The sequence below is a fragment of the Colletotrichum tamarilloi genome (genome assembly GCF_030869305.1).
Source record: "Colletotrichum tamarilloi strain Tom-12 chromosome Unknown Scaffold_34.1, whole genome shotgun sequence".
Taxonomy (NCBI): Eukaryota; Fungi; Ascomycota; class Sordariomycetes; order Glomerellales; family Glomerellaceae; genus Colletotrichum; species Colletotrichum tamarilloi.
The window spans coordinates 244,632-257,630 of NW_026849417.1; the positions used below are offsets into that span (position 1 = coordinate 244,632).

The following is a 12,999-nucleotide window of genomic DNA, read 5'->3' on the forward strand; positions in this document are numbered from 1 at the left end:
AGAACCGCATCCACGCCAATAGCCGGGCCTCAGACTTCCGATGGACGAGGCCGGCGCAGCCTCCCTCATTCATCAATCAAAGCGGGGAGACGACGCTGTCTCTGCAGCTCATGCATCCAACGGCCACCTGTCCATCCACTCGATGCCTGCAGCGTGCGATCCTCTCTTGCGGCCTCCTTGTTCTCTCGCTTGCTCATGCATGCCGCTGCAGATCAAGCGGCCTGCCCGCCTCTAGTCCCAACCATCTGACCCATCATTCATTCAGTTAGTTTTATTTTGATGCGTTGGCGGTTTTGCCAGACCGCCAGCAACTGGTTCTACGTCTTTTCACTTCTGGCTCTTGGCTCCTGCGCATCCTATGCCACCCGATATGGGCTCTCGCTCAAAGAAGTCTACGGAGTAATACATAAGATGAATCGCAGGTGTTTTTGGCTGACAATGCCAATGTTCGTCAAGGCCGGTCGCCTACGCACTGCGGATACACAAGTCGAATACTCTTCACAGTGAGCGAGGCAGAGGGAACGCAGGTGGCTGGCGGCACTGACCTTGTCCACGGTTAAGAGCTTATTCACGCGTACTCATAGATGAAGAAGGTTAACGACACAAGCCACAATCGCCCGGCTACCGATCTGATAATTACACCTTGTCCGGGCTTCCACGGGGTTTGTCAACGAAGGGTCTGAGAAAACGGACTACCTAGGATGGACGTACCGGTCTGTATCTATGCCTACACACAACCCGCTATAGGGCGTGTCTAGCCAGTGTGGTGATAATCGGTGAGCGCATCAGTCAACTCTGCTGAACACATTATTACCCCGCAAACTTGTTGGTTACAGCCAACTGATGTTCTGACGCAGCAGAAGCCCAGTCAGTCTCCAATCGGACCGTCTAACTAGAAACGGTCAAATGAGAACACAACGAGACGGGCAGCCTGTCAATTGTAACGAACGAGCTGCCCGGCTCCCTCCGCCCGGAGCAACCGGGGCAAAGTCAGGCAACTCATTGAGACGATTAGTAGAGGTGCCCGCGAAACAGTTGATACTGGTGTCAGGGAGACCCCCGTTCTCTCAAGATGCGCCAGTCCACCCTGACCAAAGCAGCTCGTACACCTATTTCTCCGAATTCTACGAAGTAGAGGTACATAGGTACAGCCTATAAGTCGTCAGGAAGTCTGCAAGTTGCCAACGATAAAGCGTTCATCAGCCCTGTGTTTCCATGAAAGCGGCAGCGCCATTGAGTTGACCCTCCAAACGCTGACCCCTTATTCGGTGGCGGCAAGCTCTCTGGGCGGGCAGCTGAGGGTTTATGATGCAAGTTCAAGTCGGCCAAGTCTTCCGGTATCATCGCGGCCGCGAGTATAGCGGGCGGAAACGGCTTGGAGAAGATGTGTCCTGGTGGAGCTCCTATTGCAAACTCGGTCCCATGTTGCGGCAAGCAGAAAAGGGCAGCTTTACCCTGGTTCACGTTGGGAGTTCACGAATTGAACACGCAATGCAGCTCATCGGCAGGGCGACAGGGTGAGGACTGGGTACCAGACCCGAAAACCACGGTGAAGCATCTTCAGCCATACAAAGACGTCGCCAGCACCCACACGCCCGAGTTTGTTCAGAGAACGGCGACATGCATATTGGCCGCTGCGCGGTTTGCGATATCCCATGACGAGCGGCAGGTTTCTCCGAGTTCGATGCGGCGCCATGTCCGATCTCAGAGAGACTACATTCCACTCGCGCAGGTGGGCAAGAGTGGCCTTGCGTATCAGGAAAGTCATCAATCTGACGTTTGACACTGCATGTTGTCGCTCATAGCCTTAAAACACGCGCATTGCGGCATGCTACCTCCGTCCGTGTTGGAACTGACTTGCAAATGTAACAGGGCTCAGTGCACTGAGCAAGCAGCATAGGTGCCGAAGCACATGTAGGAAAAAGCATTTTGTTCCTCCTTTGGCCAACCTGCAGTAAGTAACTCTGCTCCTTCTTCAGCACTCGTTCTGGATAGCACTCGGTACTCAAGTCGATCCGCGGGACGAAGCGACTACGCGTACGTGTTCGAGAAAATCCAGGAGGAACCTTGGCCGAATTGCAGCGTCGACAAATTAAAGTGTCTGAGGACGACGCACGAGCGCTGCTTGACTCCTAACTAGGCTTTTACTTGCAAGCTCATTATGACGGGGCAGAGGCCACTTTGAAGCTCTGATCGATCTGAAGTTCTCTTCACAGTGTGGCAGCTATCCTACGAAATCATCTCTCATCTGCATGTAAACCTCCCAGGGGCCACCCATCCACACCAACAGCTTCCCTAGCTGCACCGCTTACATGAGTGGCAGCGTCCCCTTGAGAGGTGCGATACAGTCATTTTTTGGGAGGGAGAAGGGCCTGCAACAAGGCGGATCCTCAATAGAATCGGTTGGCAGCCTACGAGCTGTCGTATGTCGACAAAGAACGGGACACGCTGGAGTAGGAGGCAACGAATCAACACAAGCGAGCTCCATTGATTCACGGCACCTGATCTCGTGATGCTGCCTCGGCGGTTAGGCGAGCAATGCATGTGCCGGATCGTCTTTCGTTGGGGGGCTATCGGCTTGTACGATGCGGAGATGATCGGGGGCCGACCGCTGATGGAACGCCGCCTCCTTTTGCATCCGGCGCCGTCGACAGCCTCACACGCACGTGGGAGACAACTGATGAAGCGCGCGCGGGGGAGCTTCCGCAGTGATTTATGAGTTTAGAGCTCAGTGAGCTGCGTCGTCTTTACGAAAACAACTTGGCCCTGTCGCGCGGTTTAGAGTTTGGGGACCCTGGCCATTGACGAATCCAGAGTCAGAACAGGGCCCGTCTTGTTCGCGCAGTGCGCGCACACGATGTTGCAAGAAACTCCGCGCGCTTCCGCCAACGACCCATCAATCACATACTCAGGACGGAACCGTCTAGTGGCAGTTGGCACCGAGTCACCCACAGCACGCAGGGGATACCGATCGCTAGCTGCAGCTCGAACTATAGACGGATGCTACATTTTTGCCCTGACATACCCACGCGTTCAACCGACACGCCGTATTGCCTCTAACGCGAAGTTAAAAAAAAAAAAAAAAAAAAAACGGCGAATTGTTGAACACGCCATTGCCGTCGCGATTCACGAAGAAGGGGAGGGGCCCGGGGCCGAACGGGGCATATTCTCGAAGCACGAAGTACAGACATACTATGCATCTTGTCATCGCACATGGGGCTGCATATCCTCTTCGTGGGGATGGCCTGATATCTGCTGCCCTTCCTCGAGTCTCGTGTCTCGTGTCCTGAATGACCCGCCGGAACAAGAAGGAAGCAGGCTGCTGGAGTCTGGACAGTGAGTGAGTGAAAACAAGAGAGAGAGAGAGATGCCCCTGCTCTCTTCCTTCGCCTAACCTCTTAGTCAACTTGTTTCTCCCTGTAATCACGCTACGCGCAGAAAGACGGCCGGCCGCCCGCCAAGTATTCGCGGAATCAGCGCTGCCAGATCCGGAGTGGGGAGCGCTCTCCTTTGTGGTTTAGAGCTATCATGGCTGCCATGTGGAATTGACTGACTAGCGACGGGGACAGGCTGGGAAGTTGTGGCTTTACGATTTGATTTGATTTTTTCTTGCTCTCGAGGGGTTGGTGGCTATCGTCTGCTAGCGTCCGCCCACTCAGAGCTTCCACTCGAACTGGGGATGTTCATCCGCTCATCGGTGCGATCGCCCTATTCGGGATGCAAAACCCGTCGATTTCGTTACAGTAGCAACGAGCAACGGAACAAGTTTGGTGGATGGGGGGAAGAACAGACGTGGTCAACCGTCAACAAGTGTTCTTCATCTCGTTTCAACCCCGTAAAGTCGCTCCCCTATCCTCTGAAGCTCGCCTGGGATCGGTTGACTTGCAAGAGGTTGGAGTACAAGCTTGGCTGTTCTGATCGGAAGTGCCATGTGGTTTGTGGCAGGGCTATCCATGAGCGGCCGTCTTCGAGACGATTCTTTGTCGATATTGCTCTCCCTCGCTCAATTTACCCTTTTTCTCCCTCTGGAGTTTCTCCTCTCCCCCACCGGGACAGAATTGCTGTGGATACAGACTACCGACCCGACCGTATCCGACCTTCCAGAGGCCGCGTTGACGAAGAGTAAAGACCAAAACTAAAATTGAACCTAAGCTTCCGACGCGGACGGGAAGCAGCAATGCCCGCGTCGTTCGGCGCCTTGCTTCATCCATGGTTCGGAGAATTGTTACCATACTTGGTACGTACGCGCCGCATCGCGATCACGCAAGCCCGCGCGTCCAGCAGCGGCTCTATCGTATCGTGGAAACATGCATGCATATCTACTGTGTGGTAGTGATGGTTACTCCATACGCCGGCAGCCGACTCTTTCGACCAACAGGCCTCGACAAGTTACAGGTCACAACACGTCGCAACAGCAAGACCCTATCCGCAAGGATCCCAATTCGCCAACTCGGACTTCATGGGGAACTTTGCTTTCTCTCCTTCCTCTCACATGCGTGAGAACATCTCCCATCCCGCGCAGTCATGCAGATCCCATCGGACGTACCATTTTCCTAAAACGGGAGCCGGCCATTGGGGCCCGCTGAGTACCACTCCTTGCCCAGCTTACTTACGGAGACTTGGGTGTTGGAACACTCGTTCAGAGTCTCTTTCTCTCTCACACCCCTGTTCCAACAGCGCCAGCAAAGGGAACAAGGCCTGCTTCGGGCGAAGAGTCGCAATGTGGATGATGTGTCCGGTCTCTTTTTTTTTTCTCTCTCTCTCTCTTCTGATCGACCGGTGAACCTTTGAAGAGGGGGTGTAAGCACGGCACGGCTCGGCCTGGTAGCTTGACTTTTTCCCCCCTCGACGTGCGACATGCAACATGGTACCTACTAGTACTTGGTAGTCAGCCATCTGCTTTTTCTGTGACGAGTCTGACCAAGTTATGAGAGTTGTTTCGGTAAGTACGAAGACCTGGGGGTTCGGACTTTCGGTCTGCTGCTTGAGGCTAGCGCTCCGTTGGCACATCTTCCACGTTTTGAGGCGCAAACAATTGTACGATGATGATGTGAAGGCGCGCATGAAATGGGCTCAGAATGATGATGTTCTTTGGGTAGCTTGCGACGCCTCCTGTTGGACCGTAAAGTCTATAGCCAGTGATGTCTTGATTCTACCTTGCACACGGAGTAGTCAACGGATCTAATCCAATCATGGTCACCGAGACCTCTCATCTACGGCCACAGCTCAATCTTCTCCCACCCATTCACCCTCTCCGCACCCTCCGTCTCCTTCCCCTCGGCCTCGGCCCCGACAAACCGGTACAGATACCGTCTCGGGTCCTCCGAGGCGCTCAAGTCCGTCTGATCCACCTCGGTCGGCACAATCACCACGACCCGGAAATTCTCCCTCGCGACCTCGTCCTCCAGGTCCTCGACCTTTTGCCCCAGCTTCAGCGTGTCCGAGGGCGGGTTCGCGGCGCGGGACGTCCCCGGGACCGGGTTCCGGAAGGTGCCGCGCATCATGGGCGATAAGTTTCCAAAGTGCGCCGTGACCTCGCGGGCGAAGGACCAGTCCTGTTCCGAGGTGCCGATGACGGTTTTGCCGGAGGGGATGTCTTGTTCGCGGCGGCGTTTGGCGTCTGCTGGGGTGACGGTGCGCATGCGGGCTAGGAGGTGCTCGCGGAGCGCTTTGGCGCCGGAGGAGGAGTCGATGTCCGGGCCGAGGAGGAAGGCTTCGCCGCGGATGCGCCATTGGACTTTTGCGTCGGTCCAGAAGCATGCTTCTACGGGGCCGCCGCCGCCTGATTTTTTGATGTCGTCTTTTTCTCCGTTGGAAGTTAGGAAGTCGGGCACTTTTGCCATGCGGGCGTCGGTTGTTAGGGTCAGGAGGTCGGATTCGTAGAGGGGCGGGTTGAGGTCTGCTGTGTTTTTTGGGTTGACTGGGAGGGAGGCCCAGAGGCCGCGGAAGATTACGGTGCGGAGGCGGGGGGTGAGAGAGGAAGAGGATGAGGAGGAGGAGTGGATTGTTGCGAGGTTGAATTCTGGTGAGGCCATGTCGTTTACGTTTTTGAGGAAGGGGGCGCGCCAGGGCGCTGGGCCTGGTGAGGCTTTTGCTGTTGATGGGGAGGAGGACATGTTGCGCGGTGAGCTGGGTGAGGATTGGAGGTGGTGGGTTAGTTGGGATATGCGGCGGGTGGAAAGGGTTCGGATGGTCATGAGTTTATGGGTTGTGATGGATTGTGATGAATGGCCGATGGACGGGGATGAGGTAGGTTGTTTTATGAGTGAAGTTGAAGGGTGAGGAATGTCGTGTGAGGTTTTTTGAGGTTAGGTGGTTTTTTTGGTCTATGATTCATCATTGGGCCACATGGTGAGTCGCGCCAGCCTTCACGTCTGTACTCGATATTGGTATTTTCAATCATTAAAGCACTTTGATGAGACTTTATTGAAGACTTTTTATATGACATATATAGCTAACTTGATCTCGGGTGCTGACAGCAACGAAAGTTATGGGCAGGTTGCGAGCTTTGGCGGGGTCGTTGAGAAATACCCCGCTGTCGTCATGACGTCGATGAGGCCGCGGAAGAGGGCGCAAGTCGACAGACATGCTGTGTTCATTCGTTCGCTTTTTGATTTGTCTGGGTTTTCTGAACCGATGATGAATCCATGAAGAATTCCATGTAAGTTGCCCTCCTCATAGCTGTCATATATTCGATCCAACCCGCCGACCATGGGTGGAACGATGTGTCGTACTTGTCAGGATGCAGTTCAGTCTCCTTCCACGCATCGAATGACTTGTCCGACACTCTGCACGCCCGTTTAAATCGAAGGATTGACGATGCAAACTCCGAGGGGCTGTTACAATGGTGTTTAGTCAAGTAGAGGCAGCTGGCACAAATAGCATAGAAATGCAAACGTACTCCGTGAGCGTGAGGTCTTCGACCGATCTCTCTTATGCCCTTCAAAGACATTCATCAACTCCAGGGTTGGAGTATCCTTCGTACTGCAACTTCATCAAATGTATGGTAGCTGCTTCTAAATTAAGCGCGATGGGCCAGATATGGTCTTTGCCATTGTCAGAGGCAGTCAACGGGGCCGTAAGAAGGTAATGCATCACAATATCTCCGCCTCCGGCTTCTGTCTCCTTGATAAATTGACGTACTGCTTGAAGGCGGGGAAATGGTTTCTCTGTCCAAGTCAATGGAGCCATGAGCCCTAAACACGGGGTGCATTGTTAGCTTCCATCAAGTCACAAGAGAAACTTACTATACTTCCAGGGGAGCCCTTTTCACTTACTCGACATAAGAATCCCAGAGATGCGATACAAAGTCTTGCCCTTCTCAGATTGCCACTTACCCTCTACCTTTGGGTACGTGTTAGAGCCCTCGCCCTCGTCGGAGCTATCGTCTGAATTCTTAGCAGGAATGATGTGCCCTTCCTGGCATTTCTGAAGCCTGCGGAGGCTTCTCTTCAGGCTGGCAAGTTCCTCCTCCAACTCGTTGCTTCCTGCGAGATCGCGTGCCAACATCACCATCGCGAGTTCAAAGATAAAGGTTGTCGCCCTAGTAAGGCTGGCTAAGTGGATTTCTTTATCATTAGATGTCTCTTGGGCGTCTGACTCCAAGATTGTGAGCTCGTTATTGTGTTGGTTAGCATTCTTGCTATCATTTGATAACTCCATCTTTTGCAACGTGACGTGGGAAGATGGCGAACATAGGATAGACCTAGATTGAAACACATGGTAATGACGAGCGAGAGAAGATTAAATATCCATATGAAGGTTCACTGTTCGCTGTTCTTTGTCAAAGAGTCTGGATACCTTTGGTCCATGAATTCTCAGATCACAATAACGCTGTTCATGTCTTTGTTGAAGACATCATCTGACATGGTCCACCTCGCTAGCCCCTCGCGGTTACCAGTGATGCTTTCCTATGTGTTATCGAACCAGACGCTCCATAGCAATCTGACTTGTAGCTGGGTCATGGGCTTTGGCGGGGTTGTCAGGGCGATACCTCGAGCATTCAGTGACCAGAGACCCCGATTGATAGAATACTGAGATATCTACATGTATAATTCAAAGAAACCAAACACCTACTGTATTCAAGGGCCAAGCAGTCAGACGTCTTCTTCATTTAATCGCGTTTGAGGCCTTACAACATCTAAACTCTTTCCAACACGCCATTTAGTCTTATATTTGGCGGCGAGACCAAATTATCTTCAACTTAGACCGCAACGCCATGAGCATAAGTACACGATTGAAATCACTAAAGCCAGATTTCCCCGTCAATTTCTGTCATCAGCCTACGAGAGGGCCGTCTACTATTTAAGCCTCTATCTCGCCCTCGCCGACGTCATGACGCTCGGGTTCGTACAAGTCATGCCCTACCGCGGCGAAAATCTTGCCTACTCTCCCAAAGATTTCCCTAATCGTCCGATCTCGAATGCGCTGTGACTCCTCATCGATGACTTTGGTGCCTTCTTTGTCCTCGCTAGAGAGCGGGTTCGGAGCCGCGTACCACGCGCCGTTCACTATAGCCGCCTCGTGTTCCTTTAGGAGTTTCGCATCTTCCCGCTCAAGCCTCCGAGAGTGTCAGCCAAGTGAAAACATATTTAGCGGCAGAAGACAGATGATAGAGAAATGTCAACATACTTCCCCTCACGAAGCTTATTTAGCATGCGGCTGAGGGCCTTTTCAGAACCTTCATCTTTTATTCGTTTGAACTGCAAAAACTCCAAGGAGATGGTGTATGCTGCTAAGTTTGTCACCCTGATATTGAAGTCTTCGTGGGCAGCATCGGACTCTATAGCCAAAAATCCGTGATTGTATCCCCACTCGCGTGCATCTCGTATCAGTCCATAAATTGTGCTGTCTCCGCCGTTCCTCTTTGCCTCCTGCATCAACTCGAGCGTCTCGTTGTCTTTTTCGTCTTCGGCCTTCTCGGTATATTGATCCTTTGCGCTATCATCGGGGCCCTTTCTGTGCCTTTTGAGAAATCGCACCAGTGGCTTAACTTGTTTGAGTTCCCCCGGTCTTTGCTCCATGTTGAGCCCTATGCACGGGGTAAGATGATTAACTTCCATTAATCTTCAAAAAAAACCGTTCAAAGCTCCAGAGGGGCCCTGGTACGTACAGCACATGAGCTCGTATGCAATTCCGCTCAAGACATTGAACCTTGCCGTATGCCACTCATGCGGCAGCTCCGAATGCCCGTCGGAGCATTGATAATCATTGTGACATCTTTTAAGTCTCGCAAGGCTCCCTTCTAGACTCCTTAGCTCTAGATCGTATTCAACGGAGTATTCTATTTTGAGCTCGCGTGCCAAAGTCTTGGTGGTGAGCTCAAAGATGACGATCATTGTTCTCACTACGCGGGATAAAGGACTGATTTGTGTGAGAGATGTCTTTTGAACCGTGGCTCCCTCGAGTGAGAGTAAGCGGTCATACAGTTCCTCGGCATGGAGGATGGAATGCGACTCCATCTTTGGTGATGCGAGTGACGAAATCAAGATAAGGAGCTAACGAAACATGAAATCGGGATGGCGAGGGAAAACAGGTCAAATACATTTGGGGGCTCACTGTTCTCCTTTGTTGCAGAGTTTAAGTGTTTTTTGGACGATTGATCAAACCACAGTAGTGCTGTTCTAACATCTTTGTTGATCTATGTTCTTCTTCAGATCACAGTGACGCTGTTCGTGTGTCTTTGTTGCTCGACGTTACCTGACATGATCAACCTTAGCAACCCCGGCGGCAAGCAAAAGTACTTTCCCACACGCACAACCAGCTTGGGCCCAGATTCGAACGACAACGCGACTTGCGGCTAGGATGTGAGCTTTGCCGGGAGTAGCCAGGGAGAGACCTCGCTGGCGTCAAGACGCTGGCGATTTTGAGGCTCAAGCAATGGATAAGTTCTCGTATCTCGTGGGGAAACCTCAACAGCGCAGCCTGGCTCTCTTGACCAAAAGCTGCCGCGTTTGCCACGTTTCTCTAAAGTCCGGTTCAGCTACCTTCACCAGAGGCCCTTTCAGAAAATAATGCACCAAGAATAGGTAGCCTCGACTGTGGTTTCAAACTGGGCATCTGATTGCTTCACCTCAGATGAGTAAGGTATCCTATATATACTATACTATGACATCGACTTTTGCATTAATTCATCAAGTCACCGAGGTCCATTGGACTTGGACTGCGAAATCTGTGCCGACAGTTGTCCCGACGCCATTATAAACAGTTCAAGATCTTGCTTACTTGAATCGACCCTTGAAGCGGCGAACTCTGCCCGCCCCAGTGACGTTCCCATTGAATCTGAACTACTTGGATTGTTCTCTCTCTCACGAAGAGCGGATAACTTTTGGATGGATTTACGCAGCATTTCTGGCGTTATTTCGGGAGCCTCTGCGTCTTCCTCCTCCTCTTCTTCATGGTTAGAAAGTCTGGAGACTGATCAGACAAGTGTGAACCCATGTATGAATGATATACGGGAGACATGAAAACGGAAACCCACCCATTCTCACGAACTTGAAATAGCGCCTTTCCCACTACCTCTGCGAGAACTTTTGGGTCAAACTTTTCCTGCGGTATCATCCGACTCTCTTGTTGCATTAGAGACAGTTGCCCTCTTTCGATCGTGTTGAGAGCACGGTTGGTGGCCGTCTTCTCAGAAGGGGGGTGCAGCTGTATCAAAGATGCAGCGTTGTCAGCCAAGCTTCGGATGATATGATTGATTTCATCTTTGCGACCCTTGAGTGGGATGATTGTGGACTCTCTATCTCCGTCTCCATATCCATCTTCTGCCCGTTGGAGCCATGTATGCAAATTCTCAGTCTTGGTCTTAAGAGAGTCTGGAAGTGGCCTTTTTACCCAGAGTGACCAAAGAGACGGAGATATAAGCCCTGTAAATAGGATTAACTAGTAAGCTTCTATCGATATATTACAAAAGACACTATTGTTAATAAGTATATAACATAGGGAAGAAGCTCATAGAGGCTAATTACTATTAAAGTTTAAAAAATAAATTATTAAAATTTACCCTTTTTTTAAAATATATTACTAATACTTTATATATACCTAAGCTACTCTTTTATTACTTAGTCCCCTTTTTTATACCCCTTAAACTATTCTTAAATTAATAAGGTTTAATTAGCGAGGCTTAATAAGGTACTCCCTCCCCTAAGCTTTATTTTAAAAGCTATTTATAATTTATATATACTATATTAATCCTTTATTTATAAAATTCTTTAATATATAATATAAAAATAAATAAAAGTAGTACTTATTAATTTAAATATAAACCTCTTATTCTAAATAATAAATTTAGTTAGCCCTATAATTCTATACCTAAGTCGCTCTTATTTATAGTCCGTTTTTATAATTACTAATACTTAAGTAGTCGTTACCCTATTTTTATTTATTAATATTAACCCCTTTTTAAGCTATTATAATTCTTAATTTTTTTATTTATTTATAGTTATTTTAATTATATATAGTTTTTCGTTTTTATTAGCGTCTATATTACTTTTTTATTACGTAGATCTTATAGTTAATAAATATTTTTTAGATCTTTTAATTTTTTTTACTCTTTATATTTAAATTAATCTCTTTTAAAGTCGTACTATATTTATTACTAATTTTATTTTAATATAAGTATAGCTCTTTTTAGTAGCGTTATTATAATTAATAATAAATTAGTTATTAGCGCTATAAGTATATTTAGTAATAATAATAATAGCCGTCTATTTAAAAAGCTTAATATCCTCTTTATTTACCTTAACTTTATATATATATTACTATTTATATACTACTTATACTAATTATTATAAACTCTTATTAAAAAAAAAAAAAGATAAATATTAAGAAGATTGGGGTTAGCTAAGTACGCTTATTCCCCTACCCTATTTATATTATATATAAAGTACTTAATTTAAAAGCTAAGTATTATAATTAACTAAGTTAATAATTTATAGCCCCTAGTTCGCTCTTTTATTTAATACTTTTTTAAAATTTAGTATATATTATATAGAGTATACTATATAAAACTATTCTTATAAAAATATAATAAGTACTTAGTATTATTATTACTCTATTACTTATTTTATATATTAATTAATAATATTATAAGTCCCTAAGTTTATAAAATCTATAGTACGAACCTTTTAAAATACTACTCTTATTTTAAATAATAATATTTACGATTTAAAAGTTTATTATTTTATTATTATTTTATTATTATTATTATTTAGGTTATTAATATTATTTTATAATTTTAGTAAACTTATAGAATTATTATTAGTAATATATAAAGGGTACTTAAGCGCGCTAATAAAGAGGCCCGTTCTACCCCTATTATTAATAATAATAATAATAAAATAGCTATAAGCTCCTCTTATACTACGTTTTTATTCTATAATAACGTAATAATTATATTACTACGTACTATTTATAATAAAGTGCGCTATTTAAATAATATTCTAATTATAGTATAATTACTCCGCTTATACTCTATATTTATAACTAATTATTTATAAATTTATTAATAATAGGGTAACTACTTTTTCTATAATAATTTTAAAAATAAGGATAAGAGTAGCCCTTTTGTATATAAAAGTAGTTCTTTTATAAGTTATAAAAAATAGGGAAACTATTTATAATTAGTACGTTTATATTACTTAGTTATAACTATATAGCCCCCTTTTTTATTATTAATAGCTAGTTTACTACGTTATTAAGCTTATTAAAAACTAAAGCGTACTATTTAATTAAAACTCGTTTTTTATATATACTAATTAATACTACGTTTTTAATATACTTAATTAGCTCTTATATATCTTTATTATTATTATATCTTTTTTACTAAATTAGGTATTATTATCTCTTTTTTAGCCCTCTATATTATATAATATTTTTTATTTTATAGAATAGCTCCCTATTTATATTTTTAATAAATAAGGGCTTCTAAAGGGCTTTTTTATAATATTAATATAGCTTAAGTAAGGATATATAAAATACGTTATATATTCTATATTA

The 12,999-nt window shown here is 46.6% G+C and overlaps 3 protein-coding genes across 3 annotated transcripts; all 3 read right to left on the minus strand.

The window, feature by feature from the left end:
- Window positions 1-5,213: 5,213 nt before the first annotated feature.
- Window positions 5,214-6,116, minus strand: CTAM01_09092 (uncharacterized protein; the record flags this gene model as incomplete). Its single annotated transcript, XM_060525112.1, has 1 exon — window positions 5,214-6,116. The coding sequence occupies one exon, from the start codon at window positions 6,114-6,116 to the stop codon at window positions 5,214-5,216; it is 903 nt and encodes a 300-aa protein (XP_060380294.1).
- An 826-nt stretch (window positions 6,117-6,942) lies between these two features.
- On the minus strand, window positions 6,943-7,662 carry CTAM01_09093 (uncharacterized protein; the record flags this gene model as incomplete). Its single annotated transcript, XM_060525113.1, has 2 exons — window positions 6,943-7,196; window positions 7,278-7,662. 2 exons carry the CDS (start codon window positions 7,660-7,662, stop codon window positions 6,943-6,945), a joined length of 639 nt encoding a protein of 212 aa, XP_060380295.1.
- A 642-nt stretch (window positions 7,663-8,304) lies between these two features.
- Window positions 8,305-9,461, minus strand: CTAM01_09094 (uncharacterized protein; the record flags this gene model as incomplete). The annotated part of the gene is made up of 3 exons (XM_060525114.1): window positions 8,305-8,560; window positions 8,632-9,031; window positions 9,113-9,461. The coding sequence occupies 3 exons, from the start codon at window positions 9,459-9,461 to the stop codon at window positions 8,305-8,307; spliced, it is 1,005 nt and encodes a 334-aa protein (XP_060380296.1).
- Between the last annotated feature and the right edge of the window lie 3,538 nt (window positions 9,462-12,999).